Source organism: Notamacropus eugenii, chromosome 1 (genome assembly GCF_028372415.1).
Source record: "Notamacropus eugenii isolate mMacEug1 chromosome 1, mMacEug1.pri_v2, whole genome shotgun sequence".
In the NCBI taxonomy this organism is placed as follows: domain Eukaryota; kingdom Metazoa; phylum Chordata; class Mammalia; order Diprotodontia; family Macropodidae; genus Notamacropus; species Notamacropus eugenii.
In genome coordinates this window covers 702749452-702770963 of record NC_092872.1, presented here as the reverse complement: position 1 = coordinate 702770963, position 21512 = coordinate 702749452, and the positions used below count along the sequence as shown (strand labels likewise).

The 21512-nt window shown below is 43.0% G+C and overlaps 1 protein-coding gene and 1 long non-coding RNA gene across 5 annotated transcripts in view; one reads left to right on the top strand and one right to left on the bottom strand.

The window, feature by feature from the left end:
* C1H16orf95 (chromosome 1 C16orf95 homolog) overlaps positions 1–21270 on the top strand; it is a 37608-nt gene extending 16338 nt beyond the window's left edge. Inside the window, exons 6-12 of one of the 4 annotated variants that reach the window (XM_072636263.1) lie at positions 143–404; positions 6201–6379; positions 6817–6868; positions 7845–7878; positions 10098–10137; positions 10356–10621; positions 16766–21270. In XM_072636263.1, coding sequence (XP_072492364.1) covers positions 143–404; positions 6201–6379; positions 6817–6868; positions 7845–7878; positions 10098–10137; positions 10356–10621; positions 16766–16834 — 902 coding nt within the window. In that variant the 3' untranslated portion in view covers positions 16835–21270. The remainder of the gene's footprint in view (positions 1–142; positions 405–6200; positions 6380–6816; positions 6869–7844; positions 7879–10097; positions 10138–10355; positions 10622–16765) is intronic. The other 3 variants (XM_072636261.1, XM_072636260.1, XM_072636262.1) reach the window with 3 other exon arrangements.
* On the bottom strand, positions 1816–4925 carry LOC140521334 (uncharacterized). The gene is made up of 2 exons (XR_011972888.1): positions 4858–4925; positions 1816–2167 (listed from the first exon to the last, which is right to left on the bottom strand). It is a non-coding gene; the product is annotated as an uncharacterized lncRNA (long non-coding RNA).
* Positions 21271–21512: the final 242 nt, after the last annotated feature.

The window sequence follows — 21512 nt, the reverse complement described above, 5'->3', positions numbered from 1 at the left end:
CAGAGGGGTATGTATGTGAGCACCCACCTGGGCTGGGTGTGGGCTGGCCCAGTGAATCAGGCAGTGCCTGTCTCCTGCTGGGGAGCCCTTGAGCCCCTTCCTGGGGCTTTTGGGGAACGACTTCCCTTTGTCTGCACAATAGGAAGTCTCCCTAGTGGCCTCTGTTACTTCCACAACCAATGGCGAGTCTGCTGTGATGAGGAACAGCTCCAGAGGTGGCAGATGATTCAGGCCCAGCTACAAGTGACTGCTCCATGGAACCAAGAGGAGGAGGAGGAGGAGGAGGAGGAGGAAGAGGAAGAGGAAGAGGAGAAGAAGGAGAACAAAGGGCCAAGTTTTCTTTTCCCTGGGCTTTTCCTTGGCTCTTTCTATGGTCTCATGATGATTGTGGTCTCAGTTATCCGGTGAGTAGATGGGCTAGGGGAGGGGAGAGGAGTGTAGAGGGCAGCAAGGAGATCTCATGCATCTTATCTTGAACATTCTTCGAACTTTTCCCCCCTTTCTCCTCCCTCCCTTTCTTCCATCCCTTCTCCTTCCCTCTGACTGTTCAGTCATTATTGGAAAACTATGTGATTTAAAGTAATTCAATCAATCCATCAATAAACACTTAACAAGTGCTTACAATATTCCAGATACTATGCTAGGCTCAGTCCTTGTCACTAGGGAACTCACATTCTATTGGGGAGGACAGTGGTACACACACACACACACACACACACACACACACACACACACACACACACTGTAATGGGCCTATGTGGGATGGAGATACCAGCCACCTGGAGAAGAAAGGTCTCTTTTAGGAGGTGATGTCTGAAGGAAGTTTAGAAGTGGAAATGAGAAGGGAGGGCATTTCAAGTATGGGATACAGCTTGTGCAAAGGTGTGGAGATGGAAGATGGAATGTCCTATGTGAAGAACTGTAAGGGGGCCATTTTAGCTCGATCATAGGGAACTTTGAAAGGCTAATAAATTTGGAAAAGTAGCCTGGGCAGGTGGAAAGGGAAGGAAAGGGTTGTTTGCATTGTTTCCAGAGATGAAGCCTCTGTTTATTTTAAACTAAAGAAACCCCAATGGTGGACTTAGCATGGGGAGTAAGGGGTTCCCTGACTCTGAATGCATGCCCTGTAGACAGCCCCAGAAAAAGTAGGTTCTGCTGAAATCACCATCTGCCCATTTCTTGGCCTAGAAGACTTCCTTTATTCCTTCCTCTGCACATCCTTCCCAAACTCTCTGATCCAGCCAGATTGACCCCCAAACCACACCCTAACACTCCAACTCCCCTGACTTTATCCAGGGTTCCTGGAAGGCTCTTCCTCCTTTCCTCTACCTCTTAAAGGCCTCAGCTTTCTTGGTGGCTTCCATCTTCTATGGAAAGTATTTCTTCATCCTCCCAGTTATTCCTGCTTTCTCCTTCTTACAATTATTTGATACCAATTTATTCATGTTTAATAAGCTTCTCAAGGGAATAGTCATTAGCACTTTTGTCTCTATAGCCCCATGTATGCACAGTAGGGACTTAATAAATGTCTGTTAAATTAAGATGAGACTAATCACCATCACCTCATTCATTCACTCAACAAGTCTCTTGCCTCAGTTTTCTTATCCATAAAATGAAGGATTTGGATTGGATGCCCTCTAAGGTCCCTTCCACCTCTAAATCAATGATCTCCAATATGTATTAAGTTCTGCCTGTATTTAGGACACTGTGCTAAGGGAAGGGAGAGGGAGATACGGCTACTCAGATAAGACCCAGTTTCTGCCTTCAGGAAGTTTACAATTTAGTAGGGAGACACAATATTTGTAACATGCAGCATTCCATCCTAAGTGCATTTATTGTATTGGTACAGTGTTAGCACACCAGCAAAGGCTTTGGGAGATCCCACGGGAAGGTCTTCTCTGGGCAGGAGCTGAACCGTCAGTCAGAAGCCTTCCTGATTTCCTAGCTGGGGAGCCTTGGGGACTCATCAGATCAAACTCAGCAGTTCAGGCAGTCAGTCCTGCCCTGGTGATGTCCCTGAAGGCAGGTTCCCTGAGCCAGTGGGCCGAGGAAGGATTGTTTGGGCTTTACCAAGAGTGGGTCATAATTTTCTCCTTCTTCCCTAGCTTCGTCTTCAGATGCTGAGTCCAGATGCTGAGTCCAGATGTTGAGTCCTTCTCAGCAGCACCTAAGAATAATTTAGCATCAGTAATAATCAGGAATTTTACAAAAAGCAGGACAAGATCCCGAAGAGGCATGAAATGAACTATTTTTTAGAATAATTCTTCATTTGCAAATTCAATACAGATTACACTTTAGTCATCATTAGAGTGGTTATTTATTGCATATTGATTGTGGATATTCTGTTATTGCTGATGATAAATATTATTTGATGAGACTGTGATTCCTTGTTAAATTCACCTTTGATTTTCCTTCCTCAAGGAGGGGACTGCTGTTACCTGTTGCCCCTAGGCTGGCTGGTTCTCTACATGGTTCCTAGTCATGGGACATAGAAACAGAGTTAGAAGGGATTTTTAGGCCATGTAGTCCAGTCCCATCACTTTGCAGATCAGGAAACTGAGGCCTGAAGAACTTAAGTTCGTCTATACCAAGATGGTAGACAGGACTGTTGGTCACTGTCATTAAAAGAAATCTTATCTTACTCATTAGAGATGTTCCTCAAAAATCATGTGCAAATTGAATCATTTTTTGTCTTTTCATGGAGCAAATCATTGAAAAGAATTGCCTGGTAGTTATTTTGATAAAGTAAGGAACTGATCCTATGACCCCCCCTCAGAGATATCTAGATTTTTGTCTATCAGACTATCTCCAGAGGACATTGCTAATATGTATTGTATGAGGCAGCTAAGGAGCACAAGCAGTGCATTGAAAGAAGGACTTTGAGTCAGTAAGACCTGAATTCAAATTCACCAGACATTAACTTGCTCTGTGACCCTGGGCAGTCACTTCATTTCCATCTGCCTCAGTTTCTTCTACTGTAAAATGGGGATAATAATAGCATCTGCCTTCTGGGGTTGTTGTGAAGATCAAGTGAGATAATATTTATAAAAAACATATAGTAGGCACCTAATAAATGCTTATTTTCTTGCCTATTCCCTGGAGGAGACATGAAGTATAGATAGATGAGGCCTGGCACCTACTCTTCAGTTTTGACTGGTATGGCTCCAGCCTCCAGGATGCATGTATGCTGAGGCTTAGGGGATCTGTAGACCAGTGTTGCCCCATTCTCTAACTCCTTGCTTGCTGTGGCACAGTTAAGAATTCAGTTTTCTGGGTCTCTGAATTTTTCACTTTATTAGTCAATTCAGAGAATACCCTCCTTTCAGTGACTGACTTTGCTTTAGGGTTGGTGGGGTAGTTTCCTGTTAATATCTCATAGGCTCTTTAATTGAAAAATTTCTATTAAAGTTTGAGCCCTGAGTGGCTTGACTGGGGTAGGGAGGGGAATGTGGGAGGGGGATCAACGTGTATACCTTACTATAGGTCACAGCCTCCAGCCTGCCTGTGAAGCTAGGTACAGTGGCCACATTGTTTGCTATTGGCTGCCATCCCTGATGAGCATCATCCCCATGTTGGGAAAAGCTCCCTCACCTTTTACCCTGCAATTACATATTAGAGAGTTACCAAATGAAAGATAGTTAAGAGGTGTGTATGGGAAGGATGCTACCAAATGGGGGGACCTGAGGAGGCTTCTTGGAGGAGGGGACATTTGAGTTGGACTTTAAAGCATGGGGAGGAATTTCACATGGAAAGATATGGAGGGAAGGTAGGGATGTTAGGCCCAGATTACCATTATAGGCCGGTAGTCAAGGAAGCACAAGGTTTGTTTGGGCAGCCCCAGCTGCTCCAGTTTGCCTGGAATTATACTTTGGGGCCAATGACTAGGGCTCCAGTTCCATTTAACCATTTAACGCCAATTAACTTTCACTTAGAAGATAGAACAAGAACAAATATATGAGCATTTCTCCCCAATAACTCAGCTCCTGTGTAACACTCGCTAGTCCCTCTAAATTCAAATCCAGATGTGTCTAGACTTCCAGATAAATCCTCATCTCAGCTTCTACTGACCTGGGTCTAGAATATCTTGTGGTTTATGCTCTGTGCTTGGGCCCTGGAAGTGATTTTTCTCTTCCACTTCCTTATTCTTGGTACCAGTGTTCTGGTCTCAAAAGGAACCTGCTGGATCCTTAAGGTCTGAAGGGACAGGTTCTCAAATAAATGTGAGGCTGAAGTGAAGGGAACACCTTACATTTGTGGGTGGGACTCCAAGCCCAGTGCACTTTCTGCTCACTACATGACCACAGAAGGTTGTCCTGGGCCTGAAAAACCCAGAAAAACATCTGTCTTTCAGCGAAGCACAATTTCCTCTTACTAGTCACTGCCTCAGAGTTCATGGAAGCTTCTCCTTGGAATACCAAAGACATCCCAAGGGCATCACCTTAGGATGATAGTATTTAAAGCTGGGAGGGCTCTTCAAAATCATCCAGGTCATGGATGCCTTTAGAGTAATGGGGGGGGGGGGAGCTTATGGACCCATTCTCACAACAATAAACTTTGTTATTATTTTTAATTATAATGGAAAAAAGCTAAATTTCAGTTAAAAATTAATGAAAATAAAGATGTAACTTTTCCCAATCTAAGTTCACAGACCCTTTGAAATCTATCCAAAGATCTCTGGAATTTTGAAGAACCCAGGTGGAGAAGCCCTGAACTAAGCCAGTCACCTCATTTGGCCACTGAAGTCCAGAGAGAGGCAATGTTGCCCTGGATCACATGGGCTATGCCAGAGGTGGCTCCATCTTAGACCCTTTGACTCTAAGTTCACATCTCTTTCCAGGCCAGACCGTGGGGACTCACCTTTGTGGAAGTTAGAGCCCCTTCTTGAGGCAGAGGGATGGACCAGTTGACCTCCAGCTAGTCCTTTCTATGACTCAATTGATTCTATGACTCTGTGTTCTATGACTTTATGACTGTGGTGTCTTTCTCCTCATCTTAATGTGGGAGCCACAAGTCACTCTGTGAAAATCACACAAGGTTGCATCCCCCAAATGAGGTAAGGGGTCTTCTCTTTCTAATCCAGGAGGCATGTTCCATCCAAGTATAGATGGCGATCCCTTAACGTCAGTGTTAGCATACTTCCTCTCTAAAGCCCAGGAACGCTTTAATCCTCAGGTCTTTGAGTTTGTTCCCCTCCATCTTTAATTGTTCAAAGGATATCACTTAGAGCTAACTTCTAGGGACCTTAGTGAACATTTAAATTTTGTCCCTTCCCCCAAGTCTAGCATAGTGCTCTGCACATAAGTGGCTCTTCATAAATGCTTAGCAAATGAATGAATCTATCCAAATTCCTCATTTTATAGATGACGAAACTGACTATGGGAGGAAGGGAATTGATTGAAACAAAGTCATGTGGCTGGTTAGTGGCTTAGCCAGGCCTAGATCCCAGGGCTCATAGGACCATTGATGAATGACCTTAAAGGTCATCCAACTCACCTCCTTCATTTTATAGGAGAGCAAATGGCTAGGGGAGTTTGGCAATCAAAAACCATTTATTAAGCATGTATTATGTATCGGGCATTAAGTGCTGAGGATACAAAGAAGGGCAAAAACCATTACTTTCATGATTTTGCTCAGGGTTGGAAAGGTAATTATTGTCAGAAGAAGTATTTAAGATCACTAACCCTAAGCTAACACTCTTTTCATCATACCTCATAGGATCCATTAGATGGTGAGGTCTTTGAGGGCAGGGACTGTCTTTTGTCTCTTTTTGTATCCTCAGTGTTTGGCATAGTGCCTGGAACATGGTAGGTACTTAATAAATACTTATTGATTGACTGAATGACTTACTCTTAGATCCCCTGATTCTAGTCCAGGGTTTTTTCTACTCTTGGAGAATGACAGGCTTCCATGTAACTTGGATGTAATAGCCAGTGTCTTCCATTTTTCATGTTTTGAAAGCTCATAGAACAATCACTACAATCCCCTTTGTCATTATCATATAACTAGGACTGAATTCTAGTAACCCATAAGGTTCTTTATCATCTAATATTCTCCATTCAGTTTTCCTTCTCTGCCCTCTGGAGATACCTAACATCTTGTCTGAGAGTTCATCTCTCGTCTGGACTTCAGAGTTTTCTGAACTGTTAGTTACAAAGACCTCCTGGATAGTATTTAATCTGACTGACCCTGTAACTCATTAGGTCCCTCACAGAGAGGTTGAGCAGCAACAGCAGGCAGGAGCTAGAAGAAAGGCGAACCAGAGAGAGGGAGAAAAGGAAGGAGGAACGGATTCGAATAATGAGAATCCTTGCAACAGCAGCTGGAGACTGGAAGAGAGATGAGGAAGCCAAGACAGAGCAGCTGTTTCACATAGATGATGGTATGTGTCAAGCAAGTGACATGCCAGGGCAGTTATCTGGCCTCCAGAAGCAGGCGGTTAAATCATTCCCATGACTGATTTCTCAACACCAATAAATGAACTGTGCAATTCAGTCAGTTTAGTTGTGAAGACAGCCCAAATCCATGGATTGCTATTTTCCAGTTTGGTTATGTGTGACTCAAGACACATGCAGAGCTGGCCATGATTCTTATCTGGTCCTTGTGGGGGGAGGGGATGAGATCTCTCTCCCCCTTTTACAGACAAAGAAACAGCAGAAAAACTAGGAATATTCCTGGTTGGCATGAAGAAGGGCATTCAGGATAGGTAGAGTAGGTGACAGCAGAATCCATCTTTCTCCCTGAGACTGTTGTGTTTCTGAGGTTCAGATGACTGGAGCTTCTGTCTTAGCACATGATGAGCTTTTTTCTCTCTTTCAGAGTGTGAATACTGTGGCCCAGAGGAGATAAATGGGACTCTTACCAGGAGCAAGTAAGTGTTTCTTTTAGCTCAGGGTTTGCGGCAGGGACGGGTGGGACTGGGCAGTTCCCAACTGGTAAGGAGATAGTCTTGATAGCAATCTATCCCAATCCCTCATTCCTGAAAAATGCCCCTTAGTAGGTAGTTAGCTCTGCTGCCTTGAGGACCCCTGCATTCCCATGGGCTACCCTTCTCATGGTCCCTATGCCCCTGAGGCCTCAGGGATGACTAGGCTGGAGGTGGTCATTGGGCTGTCTGGGTACAGCTTCTGGGCATAAGGCAACTGGCCTGACCCATAATCATCTCCCCATATCTGAAGCTTTCTTTTTCTAACCTTTCCCCACAAATTTGTCTTGCTTATTGAATGTTCAAATTGAGGGTGGGTGAACTTTGGCACTTTCACGGATGCCAAATTCTTAGAGCAGTCAGACACTGACTGTATCTCATGAATGCACATATGTGGAAATAGACACGTATGTATATTAGTGTACATTGATGGACACACAAAGCTGTGCATACAGCACATAGTGTGTGCAGACACAGATGAAGACACATACACACATGCTTCTGAAATCACATAAATGCATGCATACATTCATGTGTCTTGTATATACAAAGTTGTTTGCGTGCTCTCTCCCTCATTAGGCTGTGAGTTCCCTGAGGGCAGGAACAATGCATTTGCCTTTCCTTGTACCCCCAATAATTAGCACAGTTCCTGAAGCATAGTTAACTCTTAATGTTTGTTGATTGATGTTATACAGTATACACAAACACCCTGGTCCACACTGAGTCCTTGAGCCTCCTATCCCCTCTTACTCTTTCATGATCTGAATGTCCTGGAAGGAGGCTGGGATGCTGGCCAGGCTCTCTGTCACCTGGGACCCTGTGGTGAGTCAGCCCCAGGCCTTGTTGCTATAGGCCTTGTCCTCAGTAGTCCATATTTAGAAGGACATCTTCCATTTTCTAAGGACTTCTTCTCCTTGTTTAGGAAGAAGTCATCTGGCATGGACAGTGGAAAGAAGGTCAGTAGCAACCTTTGGGGCAAGCTGGAGCCTTCCTGGTGTAGAAGGAAAAGGGGGCTGGAGCAAAAAGCTTGGGTTCAAATCCAGGCTCTACTTACTTAACCTCATTGGCTCTCAGTTTCTTCAACCAAAAAATGAAGGAGTTGGACTAGATTACCTCAAAGGTTTTTCTCTTTCTTTTCTTTCTTTCTTTCTTCCTTTCTTCCTTCCTTTCTTTCTTTCTTTCTTTCTTTCTTTCTTTCTTTCTTTCTTTCTTTCTTTCTTTCTTTCTTTCTTTCTTTCTTTCTTTCTTTCTTTCTTTTTCTTTCTTTCTTTTTTCTTTCCTTCCTTCCTTCCTTCCTTCCTTCCTTCCTTCCTTCCTTCCTTCCTTCCTTCCTTCCTTCCTTCCTTCCTTCCTTCCTTCCTTCCTTCCTTCTTTGTTTTTTAAAGAGGCAATTGGGGTTAAATGACCAGCCCAGGGTCATACAGCTGGTAATTGTCTGAGGTTGGATTTGAATTCAGGTCCTCCTGACTCTGGGTCCTCCTGACCCTAGGGCCAGTTGCAAAGATCATTCTTTTAATTTCTCAATCTATGATCCTGTGATAATTTTTCTTAAGTATGGGTCTTAGGGCCTTCACTTGCAGTTCTTCTGTGATATCTCAGTCATGGTGCCAAGTAAACCCTGGTTCCCCTCAAAATGCTTGCGAGCTGTGGTCCTACCAGTCGAGAAAGATCTAGGCCACAGATGATTGTCAAGTGTTGGTTGGGGTAAGGGGTTCTACACCCATCATCTGCAAACTAACCTACCTAAATGTCAAGGGGCCCACCACCAGAAGACTGGCTATCTCTAGGTCATGAATTTTTTTCTTTTTGCTTTTTTTTTGGACACAGCAACTCATGAACAACCAGCTGTTAAGACTTTAGGGACCTGCAACAGTGGAGGAAATATTCATACTGATGAATTTCCAGTTCTTTAGAGTGCTGAAGAAGTGAATTGTAGCAATTGAGGATGGTGGTAGGAAGGATGGAGGAGAGGCAGTACTGAACCTTGGGATCTCTCCATTCTTCAGAAGTTTGAGAACCATAGGACTTCTTTGTGTGCTGCCCCAGTAAAGGCAATTGGGGTCCCATTGGGATCCCTAATTTACTCTTTTACTCAATAAGCCTCAGAAGCTCCCTAGTGCTTCCAGGATCACTTTATTTGGTTTTTAAAGCCCTTCACAACCCAGCCTCAGTTGGCCTTTCCAAACTTATTATGACACTTGGCTGTGCTTTCTGCACTCTGTGACTTAGCAAGTTTGGCTGTTGCTCACCCATGACATCCTATCGTGCTTTTGTATTTGCTGTTCTCCATGCCTGGAATTCATTCCTGCCTCATCTCTACTTCTCAGAATTTCTTATTTTCTTTAAAACTCTCAGATGCTCCTTACTACATGAGATCCATGCTGATTCCTCCTCGCTTCAGGTGGTAGGACTTTCCCCCCCTCATTTACCTTGCATTTATTTATTTTCAATATATTTATTTATTTGTAGCATGTAGTCTTCCCCTATAGAATGTACGTTCCTTGAAGGCAGGGACTGATTCATTTGCTTCCTCAGAGCCTAGTACAGTGCTGGGCACACAATCAGCACCTAATAAGTGCTTATTGTTTGATTTAGACATCTTCCTCCAAAGTCACTCCATTTCAGAAAGTAGATGACCAGAAATTTGTGAGTTAACAAATATTTGCTAAACATCTCCTATGCACACTAACTCAGGAAATACAAAGAAGTAGAAGGCAAGGTCTCTCTCCTCCACGTGTACATAGTCCCCAGGGAAACTAGGTTGTGAAGTAGGAGGAAAGTAGTAGGAAAAAAGAAAGCCACCTACAGCACAGTGTGAGGCAGGATGTGGTGGTGCATAGTGAATGGGATAGATAGTTAATGTTGTAGGAGAAAAGGAATAGGATTGTCTGTCTGGGATAACTTCCTGGAGGGGGCAGGCTCTGAATAATTATTGTCATAATCATGATAATAATAAATTTCATTTTAATAACTCTTGCATTTTCTAAAGTGCTTTGAAATTCATCATTTCTTTTGTTTCTCACAACATCCTTTGAGGGAGGCAGGGTAAAGATCCTTTATAGGTGGTAAACTGAGGTTCAGAGAGAGTTGCTTGGGGTTCCTTCAGTGATGGTTTACTCCTTTCCACAAGTTTCGCCCTTTGAGAATCTGATGAATTTTTGTTTTTTACCTTTAGGAAAGTAGGAGACAGGAAGGTCTTGCCTCAGGGATCCAAGGTAAGTGACTGGGCAACGGGGAGTAAATTACCTCTTTGACTCAGAGACATCCTCTATATCCTGAGAAGACATTTGGTTTTCCTCTAATGCCTTTGGCAATGGTGGGTGGAGGGGATATACGTGCCCATGATTGGGGAGGGGCCAAAGCTGTTCTGGTGCATGGGGGTGGGATGGGTAATATCCCTTGGTACCATCCCTCCTTTCTTCTGTACTACTAGGAGTTCCATCTGAGTGCCTCCCCCACTTCCATGGCTGTTGGCGGGTCTGCTCCAAAGGGTCAAGGCTGGACATGCTGCTGAAGCTCCAGTCCCAATTCCGGGAAAAGGCCTCCAAGGGACCATACCTGATCTATGACCAGCCCGATATGGAGAGGACTCTTCCTGTGTTTGTCCTGGGCATCCTCCTGGGTTCCATTCGCATGGTGGCCTCAGCTGTGCGGTGCGTGACACCAGCTTCTCAGGGATCCTCTTGCAAGCTCCAGGAGGTGGCCAGCCAATATTGGCAACCATTTTTTTGTCTGGATTTGGAGAAGGGAAAGAGAGGCTGCTCAGCAAGAGGACTCGCCTTCCGAGCTCTGGGCCAGACTTGTCACCTGAGAGCAAAATAAGGAGCAGTGTGTGGGAATAGCAGATGAGATAGATAGATAGTAGATAGACAGGTAGGTAGATAGGTAGGTAGATGACAGGTAGGTAGGTAGATAGATAATAGATACATAGATAAGTAAGTAGATAGATAGGTAGCTAGCTAATTAGCTGGGTAGGTAGGCAGATAGATAGGTAGGTTGATAGGAAATAGGTAGATAGGTAGGTGGATAGTTAGATAAGTAGGTAGATAGGTATATAGATTAGTTGGTAGACAGGTAGATAAGTAGGTAGACAAAGACAGACAGATAAACATAGACACATACATAGACAAACAGAAAGATAGATAGATAAGTGTTTACTGTGTGCCAGGCATTCTGCTAAGTGGTAGAGATACAAAATGCAAACAAATAGGACAGTGTTTGCTCACATTGTAACAGGAGCAGTCCAAGGTAAAGGGATGTAAAGGGATGAGGATGAAGAGTGCCTTAGAGTGGGGGCTATGTAGGAGGAGAAGGGAAGGAAGACTATGAAGAGAAACCAGGTGATAATATGTGAAACATAGTTGGGGCCCTTCCTATAGTGGTTATCCCTGGAGAGGGAGAGGTAGGTTTTGGTTAAATATATGGGGAAAAAAAGCTAATCTTAAGTTGCATTGAGAGAAGCAAGGTACCTGGAATAAGAGAGGGGTAGTTTGTCTGGGTTCTATTCTGGTCAAAACTCATCTGAACTAGTGTTCAGTCTTAGGAACTATATTTTAGGCATAACACTGACAAGCTACAGGAAGTCTTCTAGACTGTGTGGGAGAGGTGGGGTGTCATGGAGAAAAACTGCTGAATGGGGGTGAATGCTAGAAGTTCTGGGTTCAAATTTCATCCCTGCTAGTTACTACTAATAGGATGAAGTATTTCACCAGTGGATGAGTTTCTTAACCTCTTTGGGCCTTAGTTTCTGTACTTGTAAAAAGGGGAGTTTGAATTAGATGACCTATGAGGTCTTTCCCAACTCTATATCTAGGATGCCACAATTGTCTGGGGAATATCATTCAAGGACTGGTTGAAGAAAATAGTGATGTTTATTTAACCAGGAGAAGAGAAAATTTAGGTTGGACAAGAAAGTTGGTTTCATGTTTACTAATGGACATATAGCTAAGGGATTCAATTTGTTCTGCTTGGTCCTAGAGGGAAAACTAGATCAGTGGATGGAATTTATAGAGAAGCAACTTTTAATTTGATTTGAGGAAAAACTTCCTAACACCTATCTCAAAAAAGACAGGGTTATTTTGGGAAGTAATAAGTTCTGCACCACTTGAGATCATTGATCAACCTGTGATTGACCATTCATTAGATATGTTGTACAGGAGAGCTTTCTCTGGTCCGTGAGTAGGACTAGATGCCCTCTGAGGTTCCTTCCCTACCTAAGATTCTATGAATCTATGCTCAGAATGTATACACTACTCTTGGTTCTTGGCCCCTCATCTGTCCTGCTGCTTTGTTGTTGCTCAGTATTGTCTGACTCTCCATGACCCCTTTGAAGGTTTTCTTGGAAAAGATGCTATGGTAGTTTGCCATTTCTTTCTCCAGCTCATTTGACAAACAAGGAAACTGAGACAAACAAGGTTAAGTGACTTGCTCAGGGTCACACAGCTAGTAAGTGTCTGAAGCTGGATTTGAACTAAGGTCCTCCTGTTTCCTAGTCTGGCACTCTATCCACTGCACCATCTAGCTGTCCCCAGTTGGTGTTCCATTTATATGTAAATTAGTTGTTTGGAACTCAGAACACATTTTTCCATAAGGCCATGTGCATTTCATAGTGTAGGGAGTTGAGTCTGTAACTTTTTAGATAAAGTCTCCTAGAATTGTCTGAGGGTCTGAGAATGACTTATCCGTTGTCATATTGCTAGTAAGAATCAGAGGAAAACCGTCTTTCACATCTTCCTCATTCAAAGGCTAACTCATAGCAATTGATTTCATTCAAAATGGAGCCCAGAGGCAGTGTGGACAGGGAACCAATTTTGGAGTCTGGACCAGCTCCATTTAAATTCTTCTTCTACATGACCCTGAGAAGTTACCTAACCATTTCCACATCCTCTTGTACCCCTCTAAGACTGCTGATCTGCTTTAGGAATGGAAGTTTCTCCACAAGGAACTTCCTACTAAGATGCAGTTGCAGGTCAAGATCCCCCCACCACCATGGAGCTAAAAGGAAGAATGTTAGACTTGGTGTCTAAAAGCCTAGATTCTAGATCAGAGTCTGCCCCTTAATAGCCCAAGTGACCTTGGGCAAGTCATTTACTCTCTGCCCTTCATTTGTAAAGCAAGAAGACTGAATTGATGAACTCTAAGGTGCCCTCCTACTCTCATATTCTGTGATCTTGTCAAATTATATAGAGTGAAATACAGTGTCTCAGCTTTTCAGGCAATGTTATGACATGATCTTTGGATGCATGTCTCTTTGTGGATCTTTCCACTTCTAGATTGTTTTGTGATGTTCATTTTGTGTGGGATGGCTCAGGTCCCTACATAAATCAATTACTCAGAGGCCTCTCAAAGTGATGACAGAAAAGTGATTTATTCGATTCTCAAGAAGCGGGGCTAACCTGTAGGAGTAGGAAAGCCAAAGACAAAGAAAAGGGTAGTGATTTATATAGACCCTAATGCAAGTCCCTCCTCCCCCCACTGACCATTATCCTCATTAGCTGAGAATATGATCTTACATTCTAGACACGAAATCTAACCAATCCTTTTTGAAATGAAGACATCGAGGAATTATGTGAGTTTTGTCCAACCACTGAGACCCTAATACACTACACAGTTTTATATCCTTATATGGAACTATTCTATTCTAAAAGTATTGTAACCTTGAGCCTTTAGGCCTTACCTCACCCCAGGGAGAAGAATTACAATCTGAGAAGTCTTCACTAAACCTATCCCACTCAATTTCAACTTAATATCATTGTGTAAAAACGTGGTTGGAGAGACAGAGGTCTACAGGGTGATTGACCTCTTCCTGAATACCCCCTAGGGAAGGTCCTATAAAACAAGGAATTTCTTCCCACTCCCACAGCCCATCCCCCATCCTGTACCCTCACCCCCATTTCCCACTCCCACCCTTGTTCTGCAGTTTACGTTTGGAAGATGCCTCTTTTCCAGTCTGTTTTTGGTTTAGTTTTTTTAAGCTTTTCTCTCCTATTTCCCAGTCTTTTCTAGTTTCTGAAAAGAGCTTTTCTATTCCCATCAAAACTGAGGCCCAGAGAAATTAAGTGACATATTCTAAGTCTGCAGTGCTCAGCTTTCTTTATAATTCAGCTCTCACCATCATTCATTGCCAGTGTTAAGAAACAGAGCCAGGATTCCAGAACCTTGAGAACCAGGTCCTCTGGCATCCACTCCAGTGCTCTTTCTCCTAGAGTGTGTTGACTCACCACCATCAGGTGCATCAAATCAAGCTACATGTATATGAGAGGAAGGGCTGGTAGACTCAGGGGTCTTTGGGAAAACCGCTGGGAGTCAGTTGTTCAATAAGCATTTATGAAGCACTTTCTATGTGCCAGGCATAAAGCTAAGTGCGTAGGGATACAAAGAAGGGCAAAAGCATTTCCCTTCAATCAAAGAGCTTAGAGTCTAATTGGGGAGACACCATGCAAGTAGGTATGTATAAACAAGATACAGACAGGGCAAATGGAAGATGATTAAGACAGGGAAGGTCCTAGCATTATGGGGGGATCAGGAAAGGATTCCTGTAGGATGTGGGGTTTTAGTTGGGAATTGAATTTTATTTTTATTTAGGCACCTAGATGGTACAGTGGAGAGAGCAGTGGGTCTGGAGCCAGGTAGACACGAATTCAAATCCAGGGGGAGACACTCACTAACTGGGTGACCCTGGGCAAGTCACTTTACCTCTGTCTCCCTCAGTTTCCTCAATACTAGAATGAGAATAATAGAAGCACTTACCTCCCAGGGTGGTTGTGAGGATCAAGTGGGATAATAATTGTCAAGTACTTTAGTGCACTGCCTGGCACATAGTAGGTACAATATAAATGCTAGTGGTAATGAAGATTAAGGAAGCCTCTTGATAAAGGTGAAAGAGGAGAGTGGAAAAGCTGGCTTGAAGCTTAATGTAACAATAAGTAAGTTCTTGGCAACTGGTCCCCTCGCTTCCTGGCAAACAGAGGGAGAAGGATTGGAAACAGTATCCGATTTCATATTCTTGGGCTCCAAGATCACTGCAGATGGTGATTACAGCCATGAAATTAAAAGATGCTTGCTCCTTGGAAGGAAAGCTATGGCAAATCTGGACAGCATTCTGAAAAGCAGAGACATCACCTTGCTGACAAAGGTCTATATAGTCAAAGCTATGGCTATGGTTTTTTCCAGTGGCAATGAGAGCTGAATTATAAAGAAAGATGAGTGCTACAGAATCAACACTTTTGAATTATGATGCTAGAGAGTCCCTTGAACAGCAAGGAGATCGAATCAGTCAATATTTAAAGATCTTAATTCAGGGTATTCACTAGAAGCTAAAGCATAAATGCTTTGGCCACATAATGAGAAGATGGGACTCATTGGAAAAGACCCTGATGTTGGGAAAGATTGAAGATTTAAAGGAAAAGGGGATAGCAGAGGATGAGATGGGTAGATGGTGTCATAGAAGCAACTAATATGAGCTTGGATAGACTTTGAGAAATAGTGGAGGATAGAAGAGCCTGATGTGCTGAGGTCCATGGGGTCATGATGAGTTGCACATGACTGAACTATTGAACATGAAGAAGAAGATGATGATGATTGGTGATGACAGTGATAGACTTGAGTCTATAGAATGTAGGATGATGTAGCATCACATGTCTTCAGAAACTCTACTGTACCTGGCTTGAATAGCAGAGAATAGTTTGGTGAAGTCAGTGCTGGTATATAGACATTAAGGGGGCCGATCCTGGATGATGTTCACATAGCAATGTGTAGGAGAAATAATGAGTGCACAGCCATGTGAGACTACAAGGTGTGGTGGCTTGGCTTTAATGGTCCAGGGTCCCCTGACATCCCCTCTGTGTCTCTTCCAGGGGTGGGGAACCTTCCACCTCAAGGCCATATGTGGCCCTCTAGATCCTCAAATGTGGTCCTTTGGCTGAATCCAAATTTCACAGAACAAATCCCCATAATAAAAGGATTTGTTCTGTATAACTTGGACTCAGTCAAAAGGCTGAACTCAAGGACCTAGAAGGCCACAGGTTTCTGATCTCTGGACTATTCTATATGGTCTGACTTCCAACCCTTTGAGAGAAGCATTTGGGAGTCCTGTAATGCTGAAGTATTCCCTGGCTATTGAATGAATGAATGTCTACATCTGGGTCTACTGAGTCCTGTGCTACTCTGGGGCCATAACACCAAACATGTCAAAGCAAGAGAAGAATCTGAGTGATACCAACTTGTTTTGGGTGCATTTTAACGATTTGTGCCTGACAGTTTATGACTGAGTTTAATTCCCCTATCCCTAGAGAAAAAGAGTCATAGCTCTGGGCCATGAAGTTTATGAAACCTTGAACTTGTATCCTGCTGCCAAAAATGTCCAAATCACCCTTTGTCAACATCTTGCAATGACTGCATCTTATCTTCATAACAATAATGATAAGAGAACTTTGGTGGGATTAATCAGAGGGATTTCAGGGTGCTGATTCCACATATTAAGATGTCCTAGTTTTTTTTTGTTTTTTTTTTTAAGTTCAGGACCTTGGGTGCAGTCTTCTAACTGAGTCTAAGTTTTACAGAACAAATCCTTTTATTAAGGGGATTTGTTCTGTGAAGTTTGGATTCAGTCAAAGGGCTGCACTGAGGACCTAGAGGGCTACATGTGGCCTTGAGGCCGAAGGTTCCCCACCCCTGGACTAGACAAAGGGTTAACTATGGTTTTGGAAAGAAAAGGGGCTTGGTTGCCATTTCTTCCTGAGAGAATTCAGTAGAAAGTACTGAAATGTAGCTGAACAAAATATCAGGGATGTGCAAAGTGCAATGTAAAAGGCACATGATTTGACATTTTTCCTTTCTTTCTAGTCATTTCTGGGGATCCTGAACCCAAAGGCTGTTTTTCAGTTGACCAAGCAGCTTCCCGGCTTAATGTAAGGAGGAAAAAAACCACACACACCCTCCACAGAGGCACTGATGAACGAATGAGGCAGGATTCTTCTGAGATCCAACTTGAGAGCCAAACCTATGTCCAGTTAATTTGAATGTTTGCTATCATTATAAAGATTATTTATTAACTAAATTTTCATTTAAAATTATTTCCTATACTACATCTAGAATGACTCAGAGCCCATACTAATTTGTTTCATTCAATACTGAGGCTAATGGTATTCGCAGAAAATGCCATTCATGGTAAATACTGTACCTGGTATTTTTGTCCATTTCATGGATTTCCTTGGCCAAGTTAAAATTCATCACCTTATGGCCAACTTTCAGGGAGAAGTTTAAACAACTTGGCATGTTAGAGAAGCCACTGGGAATGGAGTTGGAAAGACCTGACTTTAAACCTGGCCTCAGACATTTAGTAGCTGTGGGACCCTGGGTGAGTCATAACTGCTCTGGATCTCAATTTTCTCTTCTGTAAAGGGAGGGGGTGGACTTGATGACAAGATCCCTTTAATCCCTTAATTTCTCTCCATATGTGGTTCAAGTGGTCTGTAAACAGAAGATATTGTCAGCTTAAATCCAAAGCCTTTCTCATTTTGCAGGACAAACTAGAATTAAGAGTCACGGGTTCATTGGTCATTTAGTCTAATCTCCTGTTATAGAGGAGAAAACTGAGGCTTAATAATATTAGCATTTATATAGCATTTTAAAATTTGATGACTACTGTGCAAATATTATGTTATACCTACAACATTTCTAGTGCTATTAATTTTTTTTAACAGATGAGGAAATTGAGCCTGACATAGGTAAAGTGACATACCCAGTGTTACACAGCAAGTGTCTGAGGGTAGATTTGAACTCGGGTCTTCCTGACTCCCAGCCCAGTGCTCTAACCATCGTACCACTTATCTACTTTGACTTACCTAAGGTCACACAGGTAGTAAGTAACTGAACTGGGTTTGACTTGACAACTTTCCATTTCAAATACAGTATTTCCCCCCTGTGCTATAACACAATTGCCGTGGATATAGCCTGTAGGCTGGGCTGCATTTGGGAAAGTGCCTGGTACTTGCTACTGATCCCAAACTGCTAGATGTCACAATAGCCCATTTCTTGAACTCCAACCTTCTCTAGGTGATGCTCTGTGGCTGGAAATAATGGAAGACCAGGAGATTCAAAGGATCCAAATGACCAATGATGCAAAGGGCAATAGAACTGTGAGAAGTCAAGGCAACAAGAATTTATTAAGTGCCCACTATGTGCTAGATACTACTAAGCTCTGGGGAGAGGGAAGATAGTCCCTGCCCTCAAGGAGCTTACATACTAATAGGTGAAGACAGCACACAAAAGGGAGTTAGAAGAGGTGAAAGAGAAAAGAAAAAAGGCACATGATACTGGGGCATTGTAGAGAAAGTCCAGGAAAGCTAGGAGTGCCTTCTGGAGAGGAGTGAAGACACAGTCAGTCTAGTGGATGTCGTTAAAGATATTGACATCATTGGGGTCATGTATGACCATAAATGGAGGGGGTGCTATTCATATAAGTGGGCATAATGGACCTCACCTGGATGCCCTAGAGAAGCATTGGTTGATTTAGAGGGTAAAAGATCTAGAGGAAGACTTCCAGCACATTGGATAAATCCTCTACCATTGGTCTCTGCCTCCCAGCTCTTTCCCTCTATAGTCCATTCTCCACTCAGCCCCCAAAGTGATTTTCCTAAAGTGTGGGTATCACCATGGCATCCTCCCACACAAGCAGTGATGGCTCGCTATTGCCTTGACAATAAGTCTTTTACACCCTGGCTCCAACTGAGTTTTTCAGCCTTAATGCTTTATTCTCCTTCCTGTACTCTACAGTCCAGCCAAACTGGTCACCTTGTTGCCCCTTGAGATGCTTTTTTTCCCCACCCCCATGCCTTTGTGCTTGCTGTCCTCCTTGCCTGAAGTGCATTTCCTCACCTTTGCCTCTTAGAACCCTATTTCCTTAAAAAAAAAAAAAACGACATGATACACCTACATGAAGCTTTTCCTGATCCCTAACCTGCTACTACCTTTCCCAAATTTACCTTTATTTAATTTGATTTTAAAATTACAAACAGTCCCATTTACAAAGAATAATTGAAAAAAGGAAGCTTGTATGCGAAACTGTCAGTGTATTTCATGCAGCTTGCTTTAAAAACATCACAAATTCAGCACAGGGATACCATTGCTGCCCTGCTTGCCTGCATCTCTTTCAAAACTTCCTTCTGTTCGCTACTGTGTATTTTAAAAGTGTTTCTTCTTTCCTTCTGAATCCTCATAAGTCTCCCCTGTTTTCTACAAATGCAAGTTCTCCTTTCTAAGAAAATAATATTTAGAAATTAGTCAGTAAATAGGAATAATCAAGGCCAGCCATGCATTGACCTGGTCTGGACATGTGTGTCTCATTCTGTGCCTCCAGTTCGTGGGAAGCAGGTAGGAAGCAGGCAGCTCCAGGCTTCAGGAGCTATGACTGGCCACCGACTCACTGTTTAACGTAGTGTGAAGCGATTGTAGCCACTCTTCTTCAGGTCCTGAGCCTTCTATTTTCCATGTATTTTATGCTTGCTTATGCACGTGTTTTCCTTGATGGAATAACAGCTTCTTGGGGGCAAGAAATGTTTCATTGTGTGGTCTTTGTATTCATAGTGCCTGGCACCCAGCCTGGCATATAGTAGTCACTTAATAAATGCTAGCTGATTGATTGACAAGAATATCACAGGATGAGATGTCATGGAGGGGTTGGGATCTGCACCTGTGGAGGGACAAAGAAAAGAGCTATCTTTCCATTGATGCCCATGAAGACATGGTCTCCGGAACGTTGGATCTAAGATCAAATTACTTTTTTTTCAGGCAAAGAGACATTGTATTATAGGACTATATATTTAAAGATGATAGGAAGCTCAGAAGTCATAGGATCATAGCACTAAAGCTGAAAGTGACCTCCACGGCCATTTGACAGATGAAGAGTATTGATATAGCACTTTAAGGTTTACAAAGTGCTTTACAAATCTCTCATTTTATCTCCACAACAACTCTGGGAGATAGGTGTTACTATACCCATTTTACAGATGAGGAAACTGATATGAACAGGGTTAAGTAACTTGCCAAGGGTTACACAGCTAGTATGTATCTGAGGCCAGATTTAAACTGAGAAGATGAGTCTATCTTCCTCATTCCAAGCCCTGGCAGCCTATCTGTCTAATGTGCTACTTAGTTGACTAAGGTTAAGTGACTTGCCTAAAGGACACAATGGCAGAATCAGGACTTGTACCTAGGTCCTTCGGCTCCAGGCCAGTGCTCATTGGACTATAAACACCATGCTATTCTCATTCAAGTTGTGCCCCAAAATTTTAAATGATTTGCCAAAGGCCCCATGAATGCTAAATATTCGAACCAGGATTCAGATTCAGGTCCTCAGACTTCATATCCACTCCTTATCCCACTTTACCATATGCTGCTCCTCCTGCAGATGGACAGAATCAGAGGAAGTTAGAGTTGGAAGTTTTCATTTGAAGCTCAGGGAAAAGATGGAGGTGATACAATGGGCCAATGGCAGAACTAGGTCTCCTTTTTCTGGCCATCCCTTCAAGATCTTGTGACTCAGAGTGAAAGAATGACTTTCCTTTTTTTCCCACTGGATGGTCCAGTCACAGATGATCATTTAAGGCTCTAGCATTCTGGCATTATCTGAACGTTAAAGACACTTGTTCTGTCTGGCTCCTGCCATGTCAATGCATTTATGTGGAAGATGGCACCAGTGACCACAAGAGGGTGCTGTTTGAATAGACTTCCACTAGAGAATGAAGTAACTTGGATTAAACATACATTTAATTTATTATTATTTTTTTTGTACTTTCATCAACGGATCCAGCTTTTTCATAGTGAGCAGGAAAGGAACGAATTCCTTCTTCCATGCTGCAATCAGCTGTGTGGTGCCTTCCTTGATTATGATGTGTGCAGAAACCATGGAACTGAGGGGTAAAATCAATCAATCGACAGATATTAAGTATTTACTACGTACTTTGTTAAGCAATAGAGATAAAAAGAAAGAAAACAGTCCCTGCTCCCAAGAAGCTTACTTTTCAACTTGGGCGCTAACATGTATTTACAAAGGCTCATGAAAGATATATGCAGAGTAGATGGAGGGTAACCTTAGAAGGGAAGCTTGTAGCAGCTGAGGGGCAGGCAGGAAGGAAAGACCTCAGGCCACAGCTGGTTATTGAGCTGAGTCTGAAAGGAAGCCAGAGATTCCAAGAGTTGGGAGTGAGGAGAGAGCACATCTGAGGCCTAGGGGAGAGTAATGCAAATTCAGGATATGCTGTCTGTGTGTGTGTGTGTGTGTGTGTGTGTGTGTGAGAGAGAGAGAGAGAGAGAGAGAGAGAGAGAGAGAGAGAGAGAGAGAGAGAGAGAGAGAGAGAGAGAGAGAGAGAGAGAGAGAGAGAAACTGACCGGACAACAAGTACAGCTGGATCATGGAGTATATGAAGAAGAAAGTAGAAGACTGGAAGGATAGGAAGGAGCCAGCCGTGAAGAACTTTCACTACCAAACAGAGGGCTTCATATTGGATCTGTGAGGTACTAGGGGCAACATGGTCAGATGGGCACTTTAGAAAAATCATTTTGGTGGCTGAGTGGAGGACCGATCCGTGTG